Source organism: Pseudopipra pipra, chromosome 2 (genome assembly GCF_036250125.1).
Source record: "Pseudopipra pipra isolate bDixPip1 chromosome 2, bDixPip1.hap1, whole genome shotgun sequence".
Taxonomy (NCBI): domain Eukaryota; kingdom Metazoa; phylum Chordata; class Aves; order Passeriformes; family Pipridae; genus Pseudopipra; species Pseudopipra pipra.
Genome location: NC_087550.1, coordinates 27,642,959 through 27,670,611, shown reverse-complemented (window position 1 = coordinate 27,670,611; position 27,653 = coordinate 27,642,959). Strand labels below are relative to the sequence as shown.

Sequence of the window (27,653 nt, the reverse complement as noted above, 5' to 3'; positions counted from 1 at the left end):
ACTTGAGTTCTTTTGCTGGTGAACTTCCTTCGGCAGAAGTTTCCGTTGATCCTCTTTTAAAATTAGAGTTATAATATATTGTCTCTTAGAAGGGAAGGTAGAAAGTTCATTTATTTAATATTAGCGGAGGCAATTTTGGAAATACTTCTAGGAAGGTGCCAAGAGGAAAAGTGATTAAAATGTATTTTCTTCATGGTCTCTGGATGATACTCAAGAGGCTGTTAATAGTGTTGAGAAGTAACAAGCTGTTTTATAAGCAGCAAAACTAGAGGTTTTCTGTGGATTTTTGACCTAAATCCCCTTGTACTACCCTCTGCTCATCATGCACATATTGCTGTGAATGTCCTCTTATCTTTCTGTTTGGCTGCATGAATTGCAATGTTCCATACCTGCTTTAGAGATACCTGTGTGCTAAATGGTGCCCCTCTGAATGAATAAAGGGTTGAATTATGACTGCCTTTGTCTCCGTCAGGGTATTAATTTGTTACTGTTTACCTTATCTAGCCACAGGTATTTTTTTTTCTTTCCTTCCCCCCCCCCCCCAAAGCACAGTATCTGGTTCCTCCAGCTCTTTAAAATCAAGTATGAAATTAGAAAATGGATTCAAAGGCTACTGCAAATGTATGTGTCAAATGACAGATGTACAGACAGCAAGATTGCATAAGCCTTATTCTTTTAAGAAATCAGGTTAACAGTAATAAGTGACCTTTTACCTGAGTTCTGTTTAGTGTGCTTATTGAGAAAAGAGCTGTGTAGAAGAAAGAAATACTTAATCATCTGGAGATCTTTTTATGCTGCATAACTCCTCTTTTCATAGTTACTATTCATACAACTTCCAATGCTAATCTCGTTTATTGTTTCTAATTGCAGTGTTTCTTATCTAGCCAAATACACTGCCTTCTGTGACTGGGGGACCTTTTTTCAACATCTGAAACCAACTTAGAACAATTTCATTGTTGCTGACACTTTATACTCTTTGTTTTCTTGATCAGACTTTCTTGGACTTCTAGTTGGTTATGACACCAGTTTTTAATAGTCCACGTCTGTTAAGAGTTTTGCACTGTATTTTGTAGTGCACTGGTCCTGACTTAGATCCCAGTGAAACTGAAGGACATCAGTATTATGATCCAGCTTTTTCAGTGTTTAACACTCGCTGCTGTGTTTGTATAAAATATATACACATATTTTATATGTAAGTGTGCATATAAAAACGTCTTTGTATCTGTACATATGTATACATACACATTGTTTATTTTGTGTGCACACTATTTGGATTCTCTGTGCTCTGGATTCTCCAATGTAATTCGACATTATGAGAACAGATAAGTTGGCTTTCAGCTAGTTTCACTGCACTTCTTTAAAGCTTGTCTTAATTTTATTTAATTAGTGAAATCTGTAAATTAAGGATAAAATCTTTTTGATCGAGTTGGTAAATTAATTTTCTGTGGATACATTCGAATGAATATTTTGCAGTTAGCACTTTGGCCAGTACAGACATGTTAGGAGTGGCCCTGCGCAAAGTTCTGTCCCAGCTTGTTGGAATGATTGTATAAAGAGCTCATTTTACATTTGTAAATCTTTCATTTATGCCTATGAGAAGTTTTGTAGGTTGGTGTATTTATTTTGCTGAAACAGAAGAATGAAAATAAAGCTTGGAGTTTTATGTGCAGTATTTCAGCTGCACATCCTGGATAAGTTGCTTGGCTGGTAACTTAAAATGTTCTACTCATGAAGAATGCAAGTTTTTGTTTGAGGGTATTTTAAAAATGAATCAGTTTATTCAAGTTGTAGCAATGACAGAATTCTCCAGTGCTCGTGCACTATTGGAAGCATGTTAAAAATTCAAGGTCTTCATTATTAGATTTATCTTTTTTCCAGACCATTGTGAGAATAACCTGTCTTTCAACGTGAATTAAGTGATTTAGCACATTTGCAGCACTTAATATTCAGAAATGCAAAATAAAATCAAAGAAATAAGGAAATATTTCACTTCCCTGATATAATCAGACAAACAAAAATGAGCAAAACTCCAGGTAAATTACTTATCTTCAGAACTGGGTATATCTAAAGGCTCCCTGAAATCTCATTGACCTTTTTTTTATTTGTATTTTATATGCCATTTATTCCCATACAACAGAAAAGCTCATAGTAAAAATCATGAATTATGGCTAGATGGAAGATATCTCTATTTTAAATTTTACAAGATCTAATAGTCCAGTGATATTATGTTTATTTTGCAGCTATGGGGACTTTGATTGGAAGGCCAGAGCATGCTGTTACACTTTTGTTAGTCATCTTTACATAATATCTCCTGTAGGCTCCTCTGTGTTTCCCAGAGCAACTCCAGGGAATATATGCCAGTGTGTTCTTAACATACAGTTTTCCTGATAGTGCTACCTCTCAATTGTTGATATTAATAATGTAATTGATACACAATATGAGGTGCTGGTAGTTGATGAGTAACCTCTCATGGTGTGTTCCGTTAAGACACAGACTGTCTGCACACAATACTAAAATACCCAAAACTTGAAACAGTTCACTCTAACTAGTTTACTTTGAGATTTGGATTCCTGATTTGCATTGCTGGCATCTATTCTTATTTTCTGCTTTGTTACCCGAGCGCTGATGGCTAACAAGGCTAACAAGGGGAGATCAAAGAACTGCAGAACACTGCCTGCTGATGAACTGCCGATTAACAGAAACCTGAGTGGGGAATAGAATCTCTGAGCACACAGATATGTAAGATTTCCTGCTGCATTTTATTGATGTCATCATGCACAAAGCTACAGAAGATCCCTGAAAGAGTCAGCAAACATGTGAACAAGGGAGATAGGGTTAGATACATAATTTTTCAAAAAATGTTTGGCAAGGTTTATTGCTAGTAGATATTGAACTAAGCAGCTGTGGGATGGAGGATAGTTTCTCTGTTTGCCTGAAGAAATTGGTTAGAAGGCGGGAAGTGGAGACTACAGATAAATGGTGCTGGAGGCCACAGAGGACATGTGCTGGGGATCCGTGCTTTAAATTATACAAATAAATTATTTAGAGTTTGAAAACGGATGAATATGGTAACTGTTGCCAATGTGAAGAATTGCAAAAAACCCTTATGGGACCAAGTGATTTTTCTCCCCTTTTATTTCACAGCTAAATGTAAAATGATGCATATTGGGGCTGGAGAGGGAGAGATTCCAACTTCATGCTTAATATGAAAAGGTGTGAGGTGACTTATTACCACTTTAGAATGAGAAATTGTATTTATTATAGTTCCTTGGAAATGTCAGTGTAGTGCTCAACAGCAGACAAAGAGCAGATATTCAGTATTTCAAAAAAGAACAGAACAGGAAAGGTTCTTATGGTAGCTTCTGAAGCTCCTCAGGTGTCTCTGCATCTTGCATGCTTCACGTATTTACTCAGCTTCAAAAAGGATGCAGCAAAACTGGTGAAGGCGCAGGGATTAGCTGATGAAGATGATTAGTCTGATGCCTGAAAAGACACAACTGGAAGAAAGCAACTGCTTTCTGCTGGTTGATGTGCAGTCAGGGTTGTTTACAAAGATGTTCTGAGAGATTCTAGTGTTCTAAACACCACAGGACCAGTCAATCCTGTGAATACCAGTTTTTCTTGAAACTATGAGAATGCACAAGGTCAAAAATCTTGCTTTGTCCTTTTGGATAGAAAGCATTTGGCTCTCTTGTACAAATTTGAGCAGTCAGTTCACTGCTGTAAGCTCTCCAGATTTAGGCTCTTTACATCTACTGTTCCAGTTCCCGCCAATTTGAAGTACTTTCCCCTTAATTTCATCAGGCATCTAAGACTTCAAGTGTTTAATGCAGGGGAAAAAAAAAAGCTTTTCACTTTGCATCCATTTGATAAACAGTTTTGTTTTAGTAATGGATTTGTTACCAGATTTGACAATAGAAGAAAACCCAACTGTGCGTGTGTTAGGAACATGTTCCAAACAGACATTTTCAGTGACAGTGTTCAGAAGTGCATGACAGAGGCATGAACTGATGCCTGAAATAATTTCTCTTTAAGTAGAGCTCCCAGAAGAATAAAAAAATCTGAGTTTTCTAAGTTTCATCAACAATCTGAGTAGACAAGGAAAAGATCGTTCTTTAAATTAACCTCCAAAACGTATTCTCTGCAGACAGGAGGAAAATGGTTATTAATTTTTAATCTGCCAGTTGAGCAGTAATTTTGTCTAGCAAATCCTTGGTTAATTTTAAAACTGAATTTGAAGGTGGTTTATATAAATCTCTTTAAAGTGTACTCTTAACCAGAAGACATTCCTTTGGAAGCAAAACCAATTTGCTATGTGTTATGCACATTCCTGATGGAATGGCAGGAACCAGTAAATACTGCAATTTGCCAGTAAATTGTTTCTTTTGCTTGTTTGTCAGGACTTTTCTGTTGCCAGGTTGTCTGCCCTATTTCGAGGACTGGAAAGGTGCTTTTGAACCAATCATTAGTTTGAATTAATGTTTCTAACATGTCACTATAGCGATAGATCTTCCTTACAAATCTGTTTTCAATCACTGTAATCTCCTTTTACTGTTACAATTATGGATTTGTGAAAGATGTCATTACCACTCTATATGTATAAAAACCTGATTTCCCAGTTACTATAGAGAATCAGATCCCATGAAAGTGCTCTAAAGTCAGTAGAATCAACTAGATAAGGGGGTACCTACAAGAGCAGTTTCATTTGACATGCCCTGCTTCTTGCTGTTCTGGCTCTCTTGCAGCAGAGTCCAAATCAGTCTTTTTGTAGAATTATCAAGATGTACGTGCAGCAGCATCTTGCTGGTGGTTGTTTCTGGTGCATCCCATAATAAACATTCGCAATATTAGTATGAAATAGACCTATCCCCTATTAATGATTTTGCCTTCAAAAGCAAAATTTGGCACTAATAGTGTCAGTAAAAAGTCCACTGCTAAAACCAAGTGTTCTCTGGTGGACAGATTGTAAGACCTTTATGTGACATCAAGCTCCAAGCACTTACTGTGACAAACTACTATCAGGTAAGGAAATTTCAACTGTGGAAATCTGTGTATTGCCCTTTTCACAATGCTTGTAATTTTCATTCTACTGAACTTAAAGTGTCTCTCTTGTGAGTTCTTTAAGGGTTGGGTGTGGTTTTTTGCTAATAGTTTTACCTTCTTTCTATTATCTGTAGTGCTGATGTTCCAGTCAGTGTGCGAGACTTTCCTCTCCTCTTAAAGACAAGGTTTTGGTTTAAGAAAAGCCTGTCTCTTCCTGGAGCTGTTCTTCAACATTTCCAGCTTTGACTATGCAAATGCTATCTAGTGTAACTATAGAGATAATTTTGTTTTTCCGATTAGGAGTTCACGTTGCTTGTACTTCCTGAGCCAAAATGCCGTCCTCTGTTAATTTTTTAGCTGGCAGAGGCATCTATCTTCTTGTGTCTCTCCAAAGCTTTTGTGTGAACAACTGCTCCCAATAGTATAGATGGTCTAACTATAGTATAACATGCTACCTGGTCTGGCAGTAACAGAAATCTCCATGTTGTTATAAGATCTCTTGGCATATCATCCTTACAAAATTTAATGCTGTATACAAGAGCTGTGGGGTTTCTCACTTGCAGATAATGTGCATTTATCTGCCATCATATCATGAAGCCTGCTTGCTTTGTGGTAGAGGAAAGCAGTGAGCTGTGTGACAGAGTAATGCTCAGTGTTCATCTGGCAAAAAACCAGTTGACTACTTCCTGTAATAAAGTCAAAGGATTCTGAAGGACTTATCATATTCTTAGTACACTGCTTGGGGGAGGCAAAGGGGACAGGACAGATATGTTTGTGGTTATCAAAGTAGCTTAATCTCCTCAAAATATGATTTCCTATCTCAGAATTAGATGATGCAGTTAACTGTGTCTTAGTCTCTTGTACTCAACTGAGTTTCAGGTCTCAGTAGTGTATTCTTAAGTTACTTCTGCATTAAGTTATGTGTCTGGTGAAATGTACTCTTTCACAATTTCTATCTTAATTTTATCTTAGGATAAATTATGGATATAGAAACATGTTGTGATGTATTTGGTTTTAACCATTTGCGATTTTCATATTTTTTGTGTTTCTTCAGAGCTAAATATTCTGTAACAAAATCTGTACCTTTTCCCCAGAAGCATAGCAAATTAGGGCAGTGAAATATTCCACAATTAATATTCTGCTGTGAGGAAACAAGTTCTTCTCTTGGACTTAGCTGGTATTTGCATACACTGTGTGATTTTTACAAAGCTAAAATGTCAATGGTTATTTGATTTTCCTTAATAAATATTTACTTGAGGCATCCAAACATCCCAGAAGCCCAGTTTCCCTCATATGCAAGCCAAGTGGTTAGATCTGCCATGTCATGGTCACAGTCACCTTCTTGTTTAGTCACTCATCTGTTTTGAACCACACTGGTCAGTCAGTCTTTAGTTTCATCCTCTAAACCTATAGGTCTGTGTTTTCCAAAGTAGAGTTTTTAGGACTTAAAGGTGGTCTGGCAAGCTGCGAGTTAGAGCAAGACCCTTCACAGAGGCCTCGACTATCCCATTCTGACTGTCCTTAACTCTGTCCTGACTGGATAAAGCCTTGGGTTGCCCGGTTTGATCCCATAACTTTAAGCAGGAGGTTGAACTGAGATCCCTTCCCGCTTGAAAGATGCTGGGATTATTGATTTTATGATCTTAAGTTAATTAACAATTTTATATAGAAATTTGTACATTAGTTCTGGATAACCTTAGCAAGAGCTCTCACAGGAACTTCTGAACTTAGTGACTGTGACCAGGCTTTTACTGCGTTTGTCACGTCAAGAGAGAATCACTTTACCTGAGTCGTCCTGAGGTTCTAATAGCTATGAATTGGTCAGTTTGATAAGTGCTTTGTAAACACTAAGGAATTTGTGAATGCTAATGAAATAACTTTTCTCTCCTCTTTTAGTATAATATTTGCATCCGCTTTTGCTAGTTCATGACACTAAAAGAAGTGATACAGTATTATTGCCTATTCAAGTGTCAAAATCTTTTAGTACAAATACCAAAAACAACGTATGAGCAGACTTGGAATGACAAGCGGTAGGAGTGGGACCTCTGGCACGTTGAGAGGGACAGCTGTGCCTAAGTTGATGCTAGTTTAACACAAGAGTGCTTCCCATCTTTTGGACCACCTTTGCTGTGGTTCAGATTTATTGTGTAGGCATGACTTAACTGAGCCGTGGGAAATTTGGAAGGAATTTACATTCAAAGGAATTACGGCTGTTTAGTTTGGACAGGGATCTCTTGGTGGTTGTAGGGAGACAGGGACTTCGTTTTCCATGTCTCATCAGGCAGTTTAGATGCAGTCTGAAAGATTTGGGATTACCGGATGCTGACTTCCACTTGAACTTGAGAAAAGGGGAAACCTGTGAGGTAGTAGGACACATGTGAGGTAGTGCTGGCTGCACCTCATTTTTCAGCCAGCATCTGCTTCTTCCTACCATTTTCTGTGAGTATAGTGACTCTCTGATTAAAATAAGATAACTACAGTAATGTACATTGTAGTGAAAACTGCCTTCCCTCAGTTTCTGAAACGGTTAGTATTGGTTTGTTAGTTACATTAACATAGTTTCTTTTCCGAGAGAGCATTTCTCAAACTTGTGGAAATCACGATTTTAAGTCCTATATAGTTGCTTGGGGATCTTGTTTATGTTAACAATATTTTAACACCATTTTAAAAATGCAATATAAAATAAAAATATATGTAATGTGAATGCAGACACATGGCTGTTGTTCTAGAAGAGTTTTTTCCTAACTGTCACTGTGGTAGTTTGTCTTTTGAAATATAATTTCCTTCTGTTACTTGCTCTTGTCTCTTTGGGTAACTAATAATTTATTTTTTTTTAAACTGCATTCAATTTGCAGTTTTCAGCTGCTGTATATCAACAGGCAAGGAGTTTGAAGAGTTTTAGCAAATCCATAAAAGCACTGCTTAGTGGCTGATGTGCACAGGTAGTATTTATGTGGGTCAACAAGACCTTTTAGGGTTTTAGATGTAATTTTCCTACCAGGTGGTGGAAACATCTATTAAAAGGAGTTTAATGTTTTGTGTAGCAAGTATTAATAATGTTATACTTCTTTGTTCATTATGCTTTCTAAAGAGCAACCTTTTGGCATTTCTTTAGGTAGAGGCTATATGACAGTATATCTTTGTCAAGTAGGTGTTGCTAATAAGAAATTCATTATGCCTTTTGCAGAATTGTTTAGTCATACTTGGATGTACCAGTGTAAATAAATCCCTTTTATGCTTCAGATATTGGTAGATATCTTTTTCTTTGAGTTAGCATCTTAAGACATTAGCCAGTGTTTTACAACCGTTCCTTACACTTAAATGCATTCCTTATGCTTACATTCTTACATATCTGTGCATATATTAAAGGAAAAGAAAGAAAAAGAAAATGACCTAATGCAGAGCATTAGGCTCTATAGCTCAAATCAAATAGACTTGAAGTTGTTTCCAAATTTATTTATGCTGTAAAATCTGATTTTTTGTAACAGATAGAAATAGTGGCAAAGTAATTAATCAATATGCTGGGATGCCTATGAAAGTTAAGTCTCAAATAAGAAATAAAATATGTTAATAGAAAGTGGTTTTATAATGTAATCAAATCTTATTTTTCATTTCTCAGATGATGAAGCATGCCTGGGACAATTACAGGCAATATGGATGGGGACATAATGAGCTCAAACCGATTGCCCGGAAAGGACATTCCACCAACATATTTGGTAGGCTATGTTTTCTGGTTTGTTTGTGAATTTGGGGTTTTTTTATATTTCTGTCTGTGTGTGCTCTTTGAAAGTCTACCCAAACTTACTACCAAACTCTGTTTTAACACAGATCTTTTGAAGTGTGGTTGACAGAAATGTTTGAATTATTTCAATGGTATTTCGTTGAATTACTTTACTAACCTATCTTTTTGGGAGTAATATGTTCTTATTGTTGCAAAAGCTAAACTGTATCTATGTGCACTGTTACTTTGTGTGTGTGTGTATATAAATGAAAGTTCTAATGCACTGATGATATTTTGGGATGCAATGAATATATTTTTTTTTTTTTTAAAGCCAACCTTATGTTGTCTAGATCTTTGTGTTTAATTCCATGAGAATCATAGAACAGTTTGAGTTGGAGGGAATATTTTAATTTAAAGATGATGTAGTCCTACCCCCTCTGCCATGGGCAGGGACACCTTCCACTAGACCAGGGTGCTCAGAGCCCCATCCAGCCTGCACTTGAACACTTCCAGGGATGGGATATCCACAGCTTCTCTGGGAAACCTGTTCCAGTGTCTTGTCACCCTCAGAGTTAAAAACTTCTTGTGATACAAGAAAAAGGTGCATGTAAGATGCTGAAAAACTGCTAGTACCAAGGTGAAATTTAATGTAGCTATAAAAAAGGGTCTGGGTAAGGAGGAAGTAACATTATTACTTGAGGTGTGTGACTTGTGGATCCTGAACCTGTGGATTGGAATGAAAGAAAAAAATGATATTCAAAATATGGAAGTTTGAGGGTAGGGGCAAGTTTTGAAGAAATTCAAGGGATGAAGTGAGAATATTAGAGCAATGGAGTGTGAATATAAGTGTTACAAATGGAATTTATAATAGTATAAAATGTGAGGACGGTAAAGATCAAGAAACTGATCAAGCCATCAGACTAGATGACTTTTCTTCCTTAAAATATCAGTGTTCTGTGGCAGTACTGCTTTTTTTGGTGTAAATGCACTGAGATAGATCAAATAGAGTAGTGATTAGGAAATGACAAGCATTTTATTCGTATTCAAACCAGGAAAGAATCCATTTTTTGACCCCAACTCTGTAGGACTGATGGTTCCAAAAAACCCACATGGTCACTTGGTTGTCCCTGTTGAGGACTGAGCCCTGGAGGTCCCTTACATTCATCCTCTAGTATATCAAAACACGTAACCTTTGTGTTAGTAATTAAGGTTAAGTCTGGATTGGTTCAGGATGCACAGCACCTAAGATGGCTGAGCTGTGAAGTTTGTGCATTTATTCTGAAACATAGTGGAGAGCTGCTCGAAGACTAGGAAGAATTTTCTGAATTCTTTTCGGGGTTTCACACTCTGTTCATCCATTCTCATATTTGAGGAAGATACAACTTTATCATAACCCCTTTTTATATCAAGAATGATTGTGAATATACTGTGTATACCTTAATTATGTTAGTATTGTTTATAAAATTTGCTTGAAATCAGGGTTTTTTTTGGCTTTTATTGTAAGGTGGTTGACTAATGGCTTTGTGTGAGGCGGTTTCTCATTGTAATTGATATTCATCTTGTTTTAAACCTTGAATTTGTTTCTAGTAGGTGATAGAATATGGATTTGGATTGTGTAGTTGTCTCATTTTTGGTGCTTAGTGCCTGAACCTAGAATAAAATATTTTGACTTAAATCAAAATTTGGTTAGCTTTTTGTTTTCATTCATAGAGAAAAAGTAAGGTCACAGAAGAACCCTATTCCAAAAGAAAAGTCAAAGGGTGTTTTTGAAAAGTATTGTAATATTTAAAGGATCTTTCTTATTTTTTTGCTGTCCCTTTTCCCAATCCCCTTAAATTTTATCTCAAAACCATTCTTATATCTTATCAAATAAACAAGTTATTTTCTTTATATCCAAACAGTTTTTCATTAAATTTATTTGCATGATGAATTTCAACCTTAAATAAGTTGTGGATATGGAGCATGGAGGAGAACTTTTAACTAGGCACACTGCTCCTTTCCCCTGCTCCCAGCAATGGAAGGAGAAGCCTCCAAGTTAAATTTTCTGCAATACTTAAAAAAAAAATCTCAAATGAATAAAACAAAAAGAAAGCCCACAAATAAATGCGCTTCCTCCTTGGAAGCTTATTGAAATCCATAGGAGAATAATTTCAGCTGCTGTACTAGGCCAATCTGCAGTAAGGAGTGTTTGACTTAACTGCAAACCTTGACGGCATTGATGTCTTCTGGTCTTGTGCTGGAACCTGGTTTTTTACAGTTCAGTACGGTATGAAAGCTGATAGTGTTCTGATGTTATTTTACTTATTTATATTCCCTTATACAGAAAATGACTGGATCAGGGGGAGTTGTTTGAGAGAGGGAAGATAAACCAAGTTAGTATGCACAGGAGAAAAAAAAACATCTGGACTGGGCGAGGAGTTTGATGAATGAAAGGGAGAAGTCTTAGATGCAGCTGGTACTAAGTGTAGTGCAAGGAGAGAGTGTGAGGCTGAAGGAAAGACTGTAGGAATAGGCTTCTGCCATAACAGACAAAAGGACTTTTCTTAGATACCAGGAAAGTACTGTGAAGTATTCTTAGATAATTTGTTTGCTACCTTGTACATTGGCACTGCTTTAATTTCTACTAGAAAAATATATTTTGAAGCTTACTGTGATTTAGTTTTATGTTATGACTAATTCATGGCTTTCCTTTATATTTTTTCCAGCTGATGAAATGGGATCTGACAGTGAAAAATCTTCAATGTTCACCTGTATGATCATGTCTTTGTTGAATTTAGATGCAATTCTGTTGCTTAATTTGCCATGTATAATTTTAGATTAGCCTTGGTTTGTAACCCAAACTCTATGAACTAAGGTTCTTTCTTCATATGGAAGGAAAACATTTTTATAATGTTTTGTTTTTAATGTGAGTGACGAAGTATTTTGAAGCAGTTATGAATTATAATTTCTTTGTAGTCTTTTCTTTCCATTCCTCCTCTGCGTACTTCTAACATGTCTCCTAATGAGTCTGGAGGACTTCAGCTTTTTTCTTCTTGGAATGCTTATTCTTTAGAATGATGTATTTTTTAAGTTTTGGCATTGCTCTCTGAAAGAAATTGCAGGCTTTTCCACATTAAAGTTTCTGCTCCTCTTGTTACAGTTAACTCTAGCAGCCAGTTCCTATGCGTCTGTCCTTCTGAAATCCAGATGCTATTTTGTGCCATTTAATTTTTAGCCAAGTCGTGTCATTATTGCTCAAGGCTATTTCATGTGGAAAACTTTTCTAAAATGCATAGTCTTGCAGTATATATTAAGTATACTTGATATAAGAATAGAATCAGCTGTTGTTCATTTGGTGGGTGGTTGATGGGGGGAATATGTGGGTGGAAATTGGCCTTTCTACCAAGAACTATCTAGGCTGTTTTGTTATTCCTAATTCTTTGCCAATCTCTATTACCCCTAATGTCACCATTCCCAGCAATATTTGCTTTTATAGAAGGATTGCATAGTTATTTTTGAAATCTCATGGTAGTTTTAAGAAAAAGATGCTTAGCAAAACTTGTATTTATTATTCACCTGAAAGATGATGTGACCCAAACTATTTTCTGCCATTACTGCGGTCTGCAGTCTTCCATTTCAATTCCTAGCACATCTGTGGGATTCTGCGAGGAGATGGTATCGCTGGTTGACACTGCAACCATTTGCATGAATCTTTGGGAAATCAGGTTTACTGATAACTCTCAAGTGAGGTAAACATGATTCGATGTGGAAGGCAAATAAGTCATTAGTCTTCTCTGGTGGACTCTACTTTTGTCCGAAGAAGTGTATGTCCACATCTATGCCAAGAGGAATGCCAGTGTTTCTAACATTGCAAGATCTAGCAAGGTTCAGACTGGGGTCAGAGAAGGGGAGACCAGGTGGCCTGCTCTGCTCTTATAAATCTTAGTTTTAAGTCATTAAAAATATGAGGAAGGATAAACTTTGTAAACTTAAAAGCAAGATGCTCTATGCCTCACTGAAGCATGCCAACAGGAACATATATGGGCTTCCTCAATTTATTAGCTTGACTTTTATAACGAAACCTGCTAGGGTTGCTTTAGTTGGCCTGCAACTAGAAACTGTTGCCAGTCTTCTTGAGATGTCTGACTGTAAATTGTAAAGGAGAGCCTAAAAATACTCGTCAGTCAAACTGTGTAGTCAGTCAGTAGTTATAATCTTGAATAGTACCTCTTCAATTGCTGGATCACAACAGTAGTATGGTGCTGCTTTGGGAAAGTACAATTGGGAATTGGTGAGCTTTTAAAGATATTTACATTTAGATGACATATAAACCAAACCTTTATAGGTTCTCTGTTGGTGAAATAGGATGATAACTTACCTGTTTTTGAAAAGGCTGGTATTCTCAAGATTTGTTATTTATTCCTACCCCATAAGATGAAATATGAAAGGGAAAGAGAAAGTACAGCAGAGAGGTGTAAATTTTTTTTCCAGTTTAAATTTTAATTTGTAACTCTGCCGAAGGTTGTAGCAGCTAAGCTTCAAAAAAAAAAGTGAACCTTTTTTGTTGGACTGCTTAAATTGCTGGAATAATTTGATGGCAGCCTCAGGGCATTATTGCAGAGGTGGGTTTCTATGGGATCTGGGTCAAGTTCTCATTAGTACACAAAGTATTGAGAGAAAAGGCTGATGGAAAACGATGCACGTAAGATGATGAGCAAGCATGACAAACACTGAGCTTTCTTCAGAAGGTTTTCTGAGTTTAGCCAAAGCCAGAGTAGTTGATGATACAGTTGGATTCTCTTGCTGTAATGAAATCTGATTGGATTTGCGTTTGAGGATGAGAGTAACCGTCTGAAACATGCTGTTTGAGGATGATTGGTCCCTGCACTTGTTTGATGACCTGTAGGTGAACATCAGTCCAAATATGCTTCAGAGTTTTAAGATGTATGGTTGTGGTATCTTTTACTTCAGTATCGTATGAACTGATTACTGTACCATAAGCTGTAAGGATACTTTATTGTGAGTTAAATTTAATAGTTTGTACTACTTAGTTTCTATCAGTCTTCAATCTTTATTTTTCTAAAACAATGTTTATTTGAGAACCTGAATGACTTTTAAGGAAAAAGGTAAAGAAAATAGACCACAATCCTTGGGCGATTTGGAACATTGTCTTCAGCAAAGCTAGAAATCATGGGCTGTCATCTTACCTGATGCTTTCTGAAATGAGAGTTCTAAAATTTGTGGTGTGGTTTTTTTTGTTGTTTTGGTATTGTTTTTTGGTTTGTTTTGATAATTTTACTGTCTAAAAATAAAGTGAAGATGTGCATTTTTTTCAAGCAATAAGTATATGGCAAAGTATTTATACAAGTCTGGCAAAGCTGAAAAATTTCCATATTACTAGCAGTGTATTTCTAAACCTGGCATTTGGATGTATTCTGTCTAGAGATGAAGACAATCTGATAATGTATATATCCATAAACAGTTATATGTCTAGATTGTTTTGAAGGGTGTAAAAAGATCTTAAGAATGATATCAAGTTTTAGTTGTAGGCTCTTGCATACAGATATGCCCATTCTTATGCACAAAGATTTAATAAAATCATCATTTTGTATTTTGTCACACTGGAACTGTCTCACGTATCAATAGGGCTTTCATGCCTTTCCTGTTCTCTCACCTTACATGCTACCCAAACAGTCAATTTAATCTGCCATGTCTTCCAGCTCTGTCTTGGCATCTTGTCTTCTAGGGGGGAAGAGAAAATTGTGAATGAAGTCACGGTTGCATTTGTGTTACGTGGTAGAGCCTCAAGGCTGCAATGCAGTGCCTTATCTCTTCCTTAAAGTTGACCAAATGAAGCCATTCTCTTTTTTGTGAGGGATTTTTGTCTGGCACGTTCAATGTCATTAATGAGCAACATGTGTCCAAGGGAACAACTTAAGGATTCAGTCAGGGCAGCTAGTGTGCTGAATATTTTTTAACTTGCTGGGTACTGCTTGGTTTCTACCACCTCACTGAATGTGTCCTGTTGCCTGGCTTGTGCACAGCCCATCTCAGCCTTTTGCTGCCCGTGCCACTGGTAAACCCTTGTGACACGGGAGAAAGTTGCTGAGCCAGCTGCCAACTGCCCACTGCCGCAGTGTAGGAAGCTCTTGCTGCAGATCTTTGTGTTGCTAAGCAATGGAGATCTGACAGTGCATTTCTCTGCTGTGCCAGAGAGCGGGAGCAGCGATACTCCCAAGCCCCGTTCAGAAAATGCATTTGTCAGACCACAAGGACATGGGGGCTGTTGCAAGAAGGAGCTGAGTCAGGCTCAGGAGTCTGTTTTTCCAATACCTTTGACAAGTACAGTATAGCTTGGGAGAGGAGTGTGATTTCTTTGTTGAGTTTGTGGTCCTAAAAATGAGAGGTGGAATATTTCTTGTAAGCACTACAAGAAAATGTTGTAACACATTTATTTTTTTTTTTTAATTTACCCTTGGAAATATTCATTAGTTTATTAGACATTTTGGTTATCTGTCCTTGTAACTGTTACTGGACTGCCTGAGTTGCTCTGACACTATCATCTGCTGTCACCTGATTAGTTGTAATTTACTTCTGAAGTTCACTTAACTGAATGTCGTGGGTGTCTGGTTTCATGGACCTTCTGTATTTTCTGTTTGGTTTTTTTTTTTAAGCTGGCAAAATACCTGCAAAAATTTATAAACAGTACGGAGACAAACACTTTTACTGGGAAGAAATTAGATGATATACCCTAAAGTAAAGGCTGAAGGATGACCTTCTGAAAATATGGCTGAAAACTGCTTGTGTCTTCTCACTGTAAAATCCTAATAAAGATGGGAAACACAGCTTCTGCTCAGCATCCTTTTTCTGTGCATGAGTTCAGCCTCTGAATCCATGAGGAGGATAAATGAGCACAAAAAAAGGAATATGAGGTCTATATGTAAACAAAAATGTTCTTGACTATATGTTATCTTGATGAAAAACACCTACTTAGTGAGCAGTAGTTCTTTTCTTTTAACCATACCTACACAAGTAATCTACCCATCATTGCTTTTTCATGTGGCAGATGGAAGGGGAAAGAAAATCCATTCATGCTAACTAGTAAAGAGAGGTAATTTCATGATGCAAATTTCAGGCTAATCTCTGTATATCAGGTTCTATTCAATTTTAAAGTAAATGGATCTGGCCTTAGGACAGGCCCATCTACCTGTGTCCTCTGCAAACTTAGTAATGAGCGACTACAGCGAGACACTGTTGAATATTATATGTACATTGAATGTGTATTTTTTTGGCCAGTAACACAAATTTTGGAAAGATAAAATTTTGAGAAAGGGCATAACTATTTGAGTTGCTGGCTTTTTTTTGTAATCAGAACAGTGTTCTGATATTGCAGGAATAGTTTGTTCAGGTTGGATGAAAGATCAAAGATGATCATTACTCATCCTTCAAAAATTGTTTACAGCAAGTACCAAGGGAAAAAAATGTACGAGCAGGAAAAGCTTATAGTAAGTGAGCTTGTGTCTGAGTACTCTATAGCCTTACAGAAGTTTGTGCAGTGTTAGTGCTTCTGTGGTCAGAGGCAGCAAGTTTTATTTAATAACTTTTAGTTTATTTTTCTTTGATTTCGTGCATGCTACTTTGGAGTCTGGGCAAACTTAAGAGCACTCAACATATCCCCTTATGAGTGGTTCCATAGTTTGATTTGATATTGTGTGGGAAACTTTTTACTTTTGAAGTCTACTCACTGTCCTAGGTGACCGGTTTTGGTCTCTTATTCATCTTTTCCTCACCATTCTTGAGTTTGTAGAACTGCATATGCCCTCAGTTGTATGCCTGTTTTGTATGGAGAGTCTTAGCCTGTTAACATATCAGGTATGAAAAAATGTATGTATGAGAAATGACTTATCTCCTTTCCTTTTATCTTTTCAAGTTCTTTTTTTTGTTTGCTTTTAAGAGAAAGACCGAATCTTTGTTCTGTTTTCTGCTCTGTTCACTGTTCCTTTCCTGGTAATTGTATTTTGTATCTTTTAGGCTCCTTATGGAGTCTAGAAAAATACTACAGGGTAGCTTTTCTGCAGTAGCATTCCTTTTCAAAATCCTAATCCACTGTATCCAATTATATTTATTTATAAATATTTATAAATATTTCCAAATTATTTAATTAATAATGCCCAAGCATTCATCTCTATAGGATCCCACCTCACAGTGATAATTGGTTGTTTATACTTATCCCATTTCCTTTCTTTATAACAGTTACTCACCTGCATGAGAATTTTTTCTTATCCTGTGGTAGGTTAGTTTTCTTAAAAGCTTTAGTTAAGAGATGTTCTCACATTCCTTCTGTGTATGCTCTCTTTCCGTATACAAGTTCACTTCTTAAAGAGACCTCAACATTTGTCTGAAGATAAGACTTCCCTTTACAATATTTCAGACTCTTCCTCAGTTCATATAATTTAAAAGCTGTCTTCTGATTGATGCTGCTAATTGGGCAAATAGTGGTATGTTAACACTATTTTGCTTCACTGCAATATATGTCACACTTATTCAGAATATAGTTGTTCTCTAAAACTTGTAAATGTGTGCAGGCAGGATGCAATCTGTCTGTGTGTTCCCTCAGCTGTTTTGCAATACTGGTACCATAGATAAAAACAACTGCTTAGCTAAGAATCTTTTTTGAATGTCATTGATAGTTTATCAAATTGTCACAAGTGTGCCTGTGCATATCAGGAAAATTCACCATGAGCAGCTGTTTCTGTTCTTTTTAATAATACAATATTCCCACTGAATTCTTTTCACCCAGTTTGTATTAGCTCATGTACAACACATTTAGGTCAGTTGTTCTCAGTGGCTTTTTTTTATGTGTTTTTGGACCAATGATGTTTAATCCTATGACATTATTCAAAAGATTGAAAATTCTGCTTTAACAGCAAAAAAAAAAAAAAGAGATGCACAAGAAAAAGGTGGAATTAGATAAACACACATCATTTCTATAACCTGTGTTGTAGAATAGTGAGGTAAACATCTGCATGAAATGGTAATGAAGAAATTAAGCCATACTATAGTTCAGGGCTAAGATTCAGATTGAGAATTTTGATTCTTTCTAATCGCATCCTTTCCTGCTCTTCTCTTATAAACCAGATGGTTTGCTCTGAGGAAAAAAAAATTATTTCCCATTGGAAATCTTTGGACTTAACATTTGTTTTGATTTGGGAATTATTTAGGTTCTGGGAATTCTGTTCATGAATTTAAACTTGTTTCCTATCATTTGGAATTAGGAACAGAGCGTGAAATTAAAGCTATGCAGTCTGTTTTGGACTGTGTTAAAATATTAAGTAAACAGGCATGACAGCTAAGTAAGAATTAGCATACTGAGCTCTAAAACTATATATGCTGAGGACAACCAAATGGGCACATGTACGAAGAGGGAGGCAGATGCGAGAACGCTTTGTTGTGATCTGAAGCTGGCAGATGTACAAGGCAGTTGCAATTCAGAAACAGTTCAACCACATGAGTGTAGCACTGTGCTTTGCCTAATACACTGGTACTGTTCACTCAAGTTTTGCACCGTTCTGGTAAAGTTTTATGGCTGCCACACTGAAATCAGCTCCTCTTCAGCTGTTCCAAAGAAAATTTAGAATGTGGTTTGGACCAAAATGTGTGGAAGTGGCACAAGCTTCTACCTAAAGATAGAAAAGCTTTTGTGGCATGATGGCTCTTAGGTGTTTTGTTTTGTTTTGGGTTTTGTTTGGTTTGGTTTTATGGTGTTTGTTTGTGTTTTGTAGGGTTTTTTGTTTGGTTGGTTTTGGGTTTTTTTTGGGGTGTGTGATGCTTTTCCTACTACCTAACTGACAAAGTAGCTTAGCTCACAGTTTTCTGTAAGAGGTTGTATCTTGTCTGGGAAGATGAGTATTTAGCTTGCTTCGTACATCAGGTCACACAACTACACTCGAGTCCAGATAACATCTTGTTCTCTTATTTACTGTCAAATATTAGTCTTGCTTTGCTTCCTGCTGGGTTTAAGTGGCTGCTGCCAGTGTTCAGGTTCTGCATACTTCTGTGCCATCGTTCATAGGTACTTTTCCTTTCAGTCTTCCACTTCCTGCTTTCTCAAAATGGACTTGATTCAGATCTGTATTTCTGGTTAGTTTTGATGGACTGCTTCATGTGCGCAGCAGATTGTTGTCACCATTCACTTCTCACACATTATTCTTGCTTCCCTTCTGATACACTTCCGTCCCATTTAACGCCGATTTAATGCCATCTCCTCTCTCTCCTTCCTTTCCTACTCTGAACTTCATCCTAATCTTTCTCTCTTGATATTGTGGCCTTTCAGTTATCACGAGGTCTTAAACTTCCCCTAACTCAGATCATAGTTTCTGCAGTAGTCTTCATTATGGTCTGCACACAGTCCTTCTTCTGTCTACAGTAATTCAGTTTTGTGTTTGTGCTAAGAAATAAAATAACCAAAAAATATGGAGACAAATGGATTGAAATGTAGAAAATTGAAGTGGTCCAATATTAATCATAAGCCCTTTTCGGATTAGTTTTGAGGACATTAAGTCTTTGTACTAAAGAAACTGCATTCAAGTCTTGCTTGCATGACTTTCGAATTAATTTGAAGGGCCATAGAAGATTTAGTTAGAGAGCAAAGTAAAGCAATCAAGTGAGGAGTAGAGAAGAGGAATGTTTACTGTAGTATAGATTCTTAGACACTAAGTTTTAAAATTTGGGTCTTAAGAACATAGCTATTTGAGCAGCACTTTGCTGATTAATCACATCTAGCTGTGGTCCAGTTTTTAATATATTCAAAGACTAGCATACACTTCAGTGCTTCACTCCCATTACTTCCTCAGTTATGAAATTAAGGAAAGCATTAAAATTGATTATTTAATGTTATTTATATGCTAAAGTACTTTATTGTGTGGTACAAAACATTAAGACCTCCTTTTCATGTTGTCTATTATCAGCAATTTAACAGAACTAAGCAATCAACATGCTTAGTTTCTTGTTCTGCTTTTTTAATTAGTCTAAAATGTTAAAGGCAATTGGTTTCTTCATGGATACTTAAAGGCTTATTCATTGTATTTTATGACTGAGCTGAAATCATATATTGCAGTTTTGTATTAAATGTATGGTTTCATTGACTAATTTTGAGGCACTTGTTTTCTCAGTGAAATTAAACTCTCTTGTTCAAAAGTTTAATTAATTTTCTTAAATGTTATCTTGTTCTTCCTGAGTCGTTAAGATATTTTGCAAGTGGTATGCTTCAGTAGTGGCAGCTTTATTGCCAGAGCCTCATTAGAGATACAGAGAACTGTTGATAATTGTTTGCATTTAATTTTCATGTTACATATTTTCCTACCATGTCTGTAATTGTCTGTCACATCAAGAAGTCCCGTTGCTGCAGTCTGAAAGCTTGAATTATTTGAATCTTTTTTAGGAGATATTAGTATAATTTCCCTAGATCAATAAAGTCTTGCCCAGTCTGCGTTTTTCAAAGCAAGCTGGGCAGACAGGAATATCAATAACAAGAATATTTGTTTTCTTTAAGATTGTAACAACTCTTTATTGAATATCAGGCTGAGTTTATCAAGGAAACATTTTCACTCTGTTACTAGGGACTGGAACACCTGCCTGTGTGAAAAATAAACTTTCTGGTTCGAAGTGTGACAGAGTATATACTTCTCCTTGGGGAGGCTTTACATCTCCTCTTTTGTTTCTGGAATCACTGTGGTGAAATTGGGAGGATCTGCTCTATGGTTGTGCACACCCAGTGGTTGGGTTGCTCTGTGGGTAGTGCTGGATCACTCTGAAGCTGAGGTCACTTGTCTTAGTGGAAATTTATCTTAGGAATGAAGATAAATCAAAAAATATAAAGTCTCAAATAAAAAAGATAAAGTCTCAAATCCCTTGAGACTTCGGTCGTCTTACATTCCTTTTGCAAATCGAACCTCCCTCCACCCTCAAATAAATACACCAGTAATCAAATGCATTCTGCACCAGTAGGGGTAGGTTCTGTTTCTAGTTTCTAGGGCCCTGGAAAAAAACAAGAACTGGATATGAGTGGCTGAGACCAGTAGTATTTGTGGCAGATGAGGTCTGTTCGTATCTTACGGTTCTATTGATCACTCTGATCATCCTGTTAGCCATACTGTTTTGAGTGAAAGCCATTTCCTTACATCTAGATCTCCAGTCTTTACACATAACTAACTATGGATTTCAGCTTTCTAATGCTTAGGAAGATAAGTTGGCTTTCTAAAATATAAAATAACTTATTTCCAGAGCGGGGATGTTTTATGACAGAGATACTTGCTGTTTGTATGACGTAGAGGCAGTTGTCTTCAATAACAGCCCAAGTGCTTTTACTGTATCTAACTGCTTGTTCTTCCCCAAGCAATCTTACCAATTCCCTTAGCTTTCTTCAAAACATAGCTGCTGGTGGTGTCCACAGGCTGTCCTTGTAAACAGGAATAATAGTCTTTAGTAGGTTTCTGTGTGATTTTGTCACTGGTGTAGGAAATACTAAAACCCTACCTTGATTGTAAATGAACTGGTGAGCATCCTGCTTTTGGATCTGTCATCTGCAATCTTTTCTGAGTAATAATAAAATACTTCCTTCTCAGTCAACAGCATAAGGTAGAAGAGTACAAATGGTTACATGCACCTATTAGGGCTATTTATGTGACTTGGCTTGGAAGCAGAGTGGCCTCACAGTAATTTTCTGCTTAGGCTGGTTTCCTTGACTTTGTAGCAGCAGTCTGCGTTTTGGTAATGAGAGATCCATTTGAATAGGCTAGATTTCCTTCAGGTTTGTTACTCCTCAGGCTGGTCTCTGGGTAAATACCAAGTGTGTTGTAAGACACACTTGGTGTTGTGTCCCAAGTGTGTTGGGACACAAAAGTGTTAGAGCACAGGCAGCAGGGAAAGGGTAAGAAGGAAAATTCTCTCTCCAGCCTCTTGCCTACTCCCAGCTTATTCATTGTGGGGGCACAGAGGGGGGGGGGGGAAAGAGAAAGCCTCGTTGCTGTGCAAGCACTGCTTAGCAATAGTCAAAATTTTGGTGTGTTATCAATACTGGTTTAGTCACATATCCAAACCACAGCACTGTACAGGCTGCTGTGAAGAAAATTAACTCAGTCCCATGCAGACTCAGTACACCTCCACCCTCAATTTGGGCTAATGAAAGCCTCCATGGAAGTGTTTTTCAGGAGAAGTAATGAGATTTGTGTGTGGTGTATACATGTTGAAATAAGGAGTAGGTATGGGCGATGTATCAAATAACGTTTCTGTGAAGCACCTATTTGATGACTACCTTTCAATTCAAAGTGCATGACTTCAGTTTGCTGATGCAGAGTTTTAATTTGTCATCTTGTTCCTTATTTAACTTGTCTGAGGCTCATATCTTCAGTCTTCTCTGTTCATAATTCGTCTGTGCTTATTCTCATATTTTCTCTAGTACCTCACTGCTCATAGTCTCTTCTGCTTCCACATAATAAATACACTAAGCAATTCTGTAGCTGATATCAGACTTTCTAAATCTCTACACTTATGGTATAATGAAAATGGGCTATTTGTTTTCTTCATATTCTTTTTGTGACAGAACTCATGACAATGATCTGTCTCCCTTGTACTTTCATAGTCTCTTGTGAGACTTTCAAATGGTACAAATAAACCAGTTCTTCATCTAGTGCTTTGGCATACTGAAAGAATTCTGCATAGGAAGATAGTTTTTCTTTTAGAGGCTTGATATTTTACACTTAGTCATACGATTTGTTAGATATTTCAAACTGTAGATTTATGTGCTATCAAGTGAAGGAATTATTTGGCTTATCTGAGGAAACAGAATTCTACCTAAATACAAATCTGAATTACTGTTTTGCAGTCCTTTGGAATAATACTGTTGCTTAATGAGAGTGTGCATGATTTTCTTAGTAGTTCAGCTGTTACATGGTAAATTCTTTCCATTAGCTTGTGATGGATGTTCTGTTTTATTTTGAAGAATAAGCATTGCATTCATTAGGCAAACTTCATTAAATTTGGAGCTCAATCAACTAGAACTATAATTATATGGAGAGGAGACTTCCTAATCTGACGTTTGTAAAACTGAGCCTTTTTGGAATCAGTTATTATCTTATGCAACATGACTAGTCGAGCCTTTTTATTGAACAGAGGCAGATCCTGGGAGGAGTGCCTTCAGTTAGGAGGATTGTTATTTTCCATTGTAGTTTAATTGTTTTATAACCTTTTTCACCACAGTAAGACATCTGCGCTCTCTGTATCTGGAGCAATAATAGATCAGATTGGTTGAAGTGGTAGCAAGCAGTGTATGCTCCTCTAAACTGTAATCTTGTTGTTTAAGGTTACTTTATGGTTACTTTATGGCTCTTCAAATGACCACCTTCTACAGTTTAAGTCCAAGAAGGCTATACTCTTGTCCTTTACAGCAAAATTTATGGATATTTGTGTGGTTATGAAATAAGAAAACTCCCACCATCCTTTATTATGAATGGAAAGTGATTTCTCTTTGTGACTTCAGAAGAATGGTTTCTATCAACATCAGGAGGGGGGAGTACAGCTGCCTATCCATTGCAGTCTGCTTTCCCTATGGTACCACGAATGACACTAATTCAAGTCAATGATCTTTGAACACTTACTGTTTCTTCCTGCTTATATTTCAGCTAATGCTTTGCTGCATTGGTATTACTGCTAATGGTATTGCAGTGAATTTCAAGATGAAGACAGCTATGACAACATCACTGCCTGTTTTGGTGAGGTTGTAGACCTGAGCAGATAGAGAGGAATTCAGTGAAAGCTCTTATTTAGGAACAAATTAAGAATGACGTCCTTTCCACATAGTCCTTGAAGAAAGCTTAGAGCAATTAATTTTACTCTTTAACCAAACTCATAAATGGTTTTAAGTTGTACTTCTACCAGAGTATGGGGCACCCAGTGTGTTACATGTGTATTGTCCTCAGTGTTGCCTTAAGTCCAGGGCTGCCTTCTATTCAGCACAAGACTTCTGGGTGTGAGTGCCTCATTTTGGACTCTTCTGCCTCAGTGCCCAGGAGGAGAGAATTAGCTGTTTTTGTGCTGCCTGATTGACACTAAAGGAAGAAGACTGGGTAGACAATCTGTTGCAAAATATTGACTTGTCATCTCTTGACCTTTTGAAAATGTGTTCAACCAAAAGAGTTTGAAAAAACAAAGATTGTTCTTTTGAGTCTTCCTCAAGGAAGAAATACTCATGCAGAAAAAAGAAAAATAACCCAAATTTGGTTGAAAAACCCTACTTATAAGAAAGAAGAAAAATGAATAATTTATGATAGGTTAGGATATAAATGCTATCCTTAAGAGATGGTGTTAAAAAACAATTGAGCTCTCACATGGAGTCTAGAAACTATAACAGTACTGATCTGCATCTCAGAAACAGGTACCCATCACTGCTCAGGGAAGAGGCAAAGTGTGAGTAGAAGGGACTTTGCTCAGTAATGTTTTATTTGATGTTTGTGCTTCTAGGAAATATAAACATAAAAATATGAGAGAAAGGAGTGTAAAGAGAGGAGGAGGGAGAGCTTCAACAAACGATCGGAGTATAGCCCGGACAAAAGTTTAGAGTACAATGCTATGCCTTTAATTGACTCTTAGGGGCAAAAAACGCTGAGCAAGTCTGTTTTACTGTTTTGGGCTGCATTTGTTTCTGCAGCTGTAAACAGCATGAAACAGGTTGTCAGGCAATCCCTTTTGGGGACCACTGGTTTAGGTGTGATCTCTGTATGTGGGGTTGAGGGCTCACTTTTAACACAGTGATGATGGAAGCAGATTTCTTGTCTGTATTTGGTGAAGTCATATTGTTCAGTCATTACGAGATGCATTAGGGAAACTGTGGACGCTTTTGGTCAATTCTGGAGAGAGATCTGTTCTGCTCTTTCTGAATGCATCTGTTTCATTCGTGAGATGGCAAAAGTAGTCATGTGCTCTTGCATTTCCATGGCCCTTTTTTCATGGTTCTGGGCAGAGAACTCCATGAAAAAGGTGGTTTAAATTTGTGAAGATATTTTCTTGAGGACTGGCAATTAGGTATTCTTGTACCCAACATACTGCTGTCCCACATTGTGGACACTGGAACGTATTTCTGAAATCTAGAAAACTGTGGGTGATTGTTACTGTGGTGTTTGAAATTTTTTGGGGGAGGCTCGGGTGTGGGATGGCAGACAATGACACACCCGTCCATTCCCATGCAATGTGTTCTCCTTATCCCATGCCAGTTGAATAATATGAGAGCTTACTGATGTGATTACCACTGTGTTTAACTTACAAGGTTTTTATTTTTTGAAACTATTATAAGAGGAACTTTCAGGATTTCCCAAGGGTATGTATCCCTATTTGTTCAGACACTTTGTGTATTTGAAAGTTTTATCAACGTGGTTTAAATAAAGGAACAGAAATTACTTTGAATGTGTCCTGGAATCAGTATAACACATTCCAGTTTCATGTCAAAAGATACTTTGTCAGCTGGTACTGAAGGTAGTCCTTATATCCTGGTCTGATTTGCATATTTTTGAAGTGATGTATTAGATAACTGTCACATTATGCTTATGAGAAGGTGTGAAGTTAAGTGCAGTGCTGTAGCTCTGCTCAAAGCAACCTCCACTTCAGGACAAGCAATGGAATTTGGCTGAAGGCATTAAACCTTACAGTACTTACACACCACGGTGAATTCATATCCTCAGAGCTATAGGTGTGGATGGCAGCCAGTTTGTTAGAGAATGTCTTTTAATTAATCTTGCAAAAGGTGGTGTGTCATGATCTGTACTTGAATATTCTTAACAAATACCACTAACTGTAGGCTTTCCATATCTAATTGAAATTAATTAAAAATGATGCATGACTGTTTCTTAAGAAATTAGTTGGTGAGATACTGTTGTGTTTAATTTTTGTTATTTGGGGAAAGAAGTCCCTGAAAATGGAGTTAAGCTTGCATGTGTGTCAGTCATTTAGGTTTGTGAAAGAAATACGATGGGGTTGTTGGTTTCATTCAGTTATTGTTATGCTTGAGGGGAAAAATAACTCTAACCATGTGAAAGTCAGAAATGGAATAGAAAATACCATGCAGAAACACTGCTCTTTAGAGATTCCATTATGGGTGAAAAGCACATTAAAAAAACCCTAAAATAGGCTTAGCTTGTTAGGACACTACTGTCATTAAATTGCTAATCATAGTAATTGTACTGGTTTATAGATTACTGGTATGAACAGTGAAATTTGGCTATTTTCTTAGTGCCTAGGACATTTTATACACTCTATGAAAACAAATAAAACCGATGGTAATTTTTGCTTTCCTCTAGTAACAACGATCTCTGCCTGCTGAGGGCAACAGCTTAGGTAGGGGTGGCCCAAGGAGACCAGTGCTAACATGGGCAGTGACTCACTACCTCATCATCCTGTCTCCCTTGTACCAGTCGATGAGTCAGTCATCAATCAGCTCTAAATTGCTGCTGTTTCAAGTGAATGGCGTTTTAGGGTAAAGCACCATTGATTTTTATTTGTCTTTCAATGCTCCACTTGAAATGGTGACAGTTGAGAAAGCCATTAGCAACTCATGTTGTGGAACCCCGGAGAAACTGAGGTGAACGTCTTGGGACTGTGGCTTTCTCAGTCAATCCAAGCCAGTGTGTCCCTGCTCATCAGTCCATGCTTATCAATGATAAGGTAGCTTCCATAATTGCAGACTTTGAACATTTCAGAAATAAATGTTGGGAAATGCAAGACGTTACTTCAAGTACGGATTGTTTTATCTTGCATATGATTTTTTTTTCCCTAATGCTTCTGTCCTAGAATTCCTAGTAGCTTTTTGAAGCTGAATGTCTTTCTGTCCCTTTTTTTTGTGTCGAACTACAGTTGCTCAAGTTCAGGTTAGAAAAGCAGATGAGAAGGGCTATTTTTCCATCTTTAGTCTTCTTTTCTCCCCAGAAGCCAAACTGTTCCAGAGTGGTGCGTTGAAAGAGAAATGGGACTCTTCTTATGTACCTGATATTCCTTGCTCGTTTTGATTATTCTTTGTGCTGACATCTTTGTAGTAACTTTGCTTTGCTACTGCTTCTGTTATTTTGTCATGTTTGTGATGTTTAAGAAAAGTAATGAAATAATCACTTGTAATATAAGTTCTTCTTTTTGCATGTAGGAAACTCGCAAATGGGTGCTACCATAGTAGATGCATTGGATACTCTTTATATCATGGGGCTTCATGATGAATTCAGAGAAGGTCAAGAATGGATTGACAAAAATCTTGATTTCAGTGTGGTGAGTAAAACTTGCCCTAATATTTCTCTAGTCCTTTTTAGTGTCCCCCTTGGGGGAGACAGAAGAGGTCTTTCAGCTGAAACTTAAAAAACATATGAATCAAAGTGTCATATCTAAGCTTTAACTGAGTTCTCTGTGTATCTAACTTTATTTTGGAAAAAAATATACCTCAACCCTTTTGCACTTACAACTGTAAGTAAAGTAATGTCTATATATTGTGTTTTCAAAGTGCAAATTATAATTGGATAATGGAAGAAAGTGTTCTGTGAGAACCAACAGGGCCTCAGAAATGAAGGCAGAAAGGTGAAGTTTTATTAGCTGATAGTAGTTGCAACTAACTGAGCTATGAAAGACAAATTTCCTCCAAGCCAGTGTGTAAATTACTTAAGAATACAATCTCTTATTCTTCTTCTTCAATGTCCTTAAGCGTTTTAACATGAAAAATGCCACCTGAGTTGTTGAGTTTTCCTTTTCTATCACAAGAATTTCCCAGTCGGTCATACAACATCTGACATTCTTCGTGTATGCAGAGTTTGGAAACATTACATGGAAGAAATGGCTCTATTTTAGTCTTATTGATTAGTGTTCTTATTACTAATTTTGGGACTGT

The 27,653-nt window shown here is 37.0% G+C and overlaps 1 protein-coding gene across 1 annotated transcript in view; it reads left to right on the top strand.

Moving 5' to 3' along the window:
- The window catches only part of MAN1A2 (mannosidase alpha class 1A member 2), a 133,070-nt gene that overhangs the window by 33,552 nt on the left and 71,865 nt on the right, over nt 1–27,653 (top strand). Inside the window, exons 3-4 of the mRNA XM_064644562.1 lie at nt 8,663–8,759; nt 26,925–27,043. Coding sequence (XP_064500632.1) covers nt 8,663–8,759; nt 26,925–27,043 — 216 coding nt within the window. The remainder of the gene's footprint in view (nt 1–8,662; nt 8,760–26,924; nt 27,044–27,653) is intronic.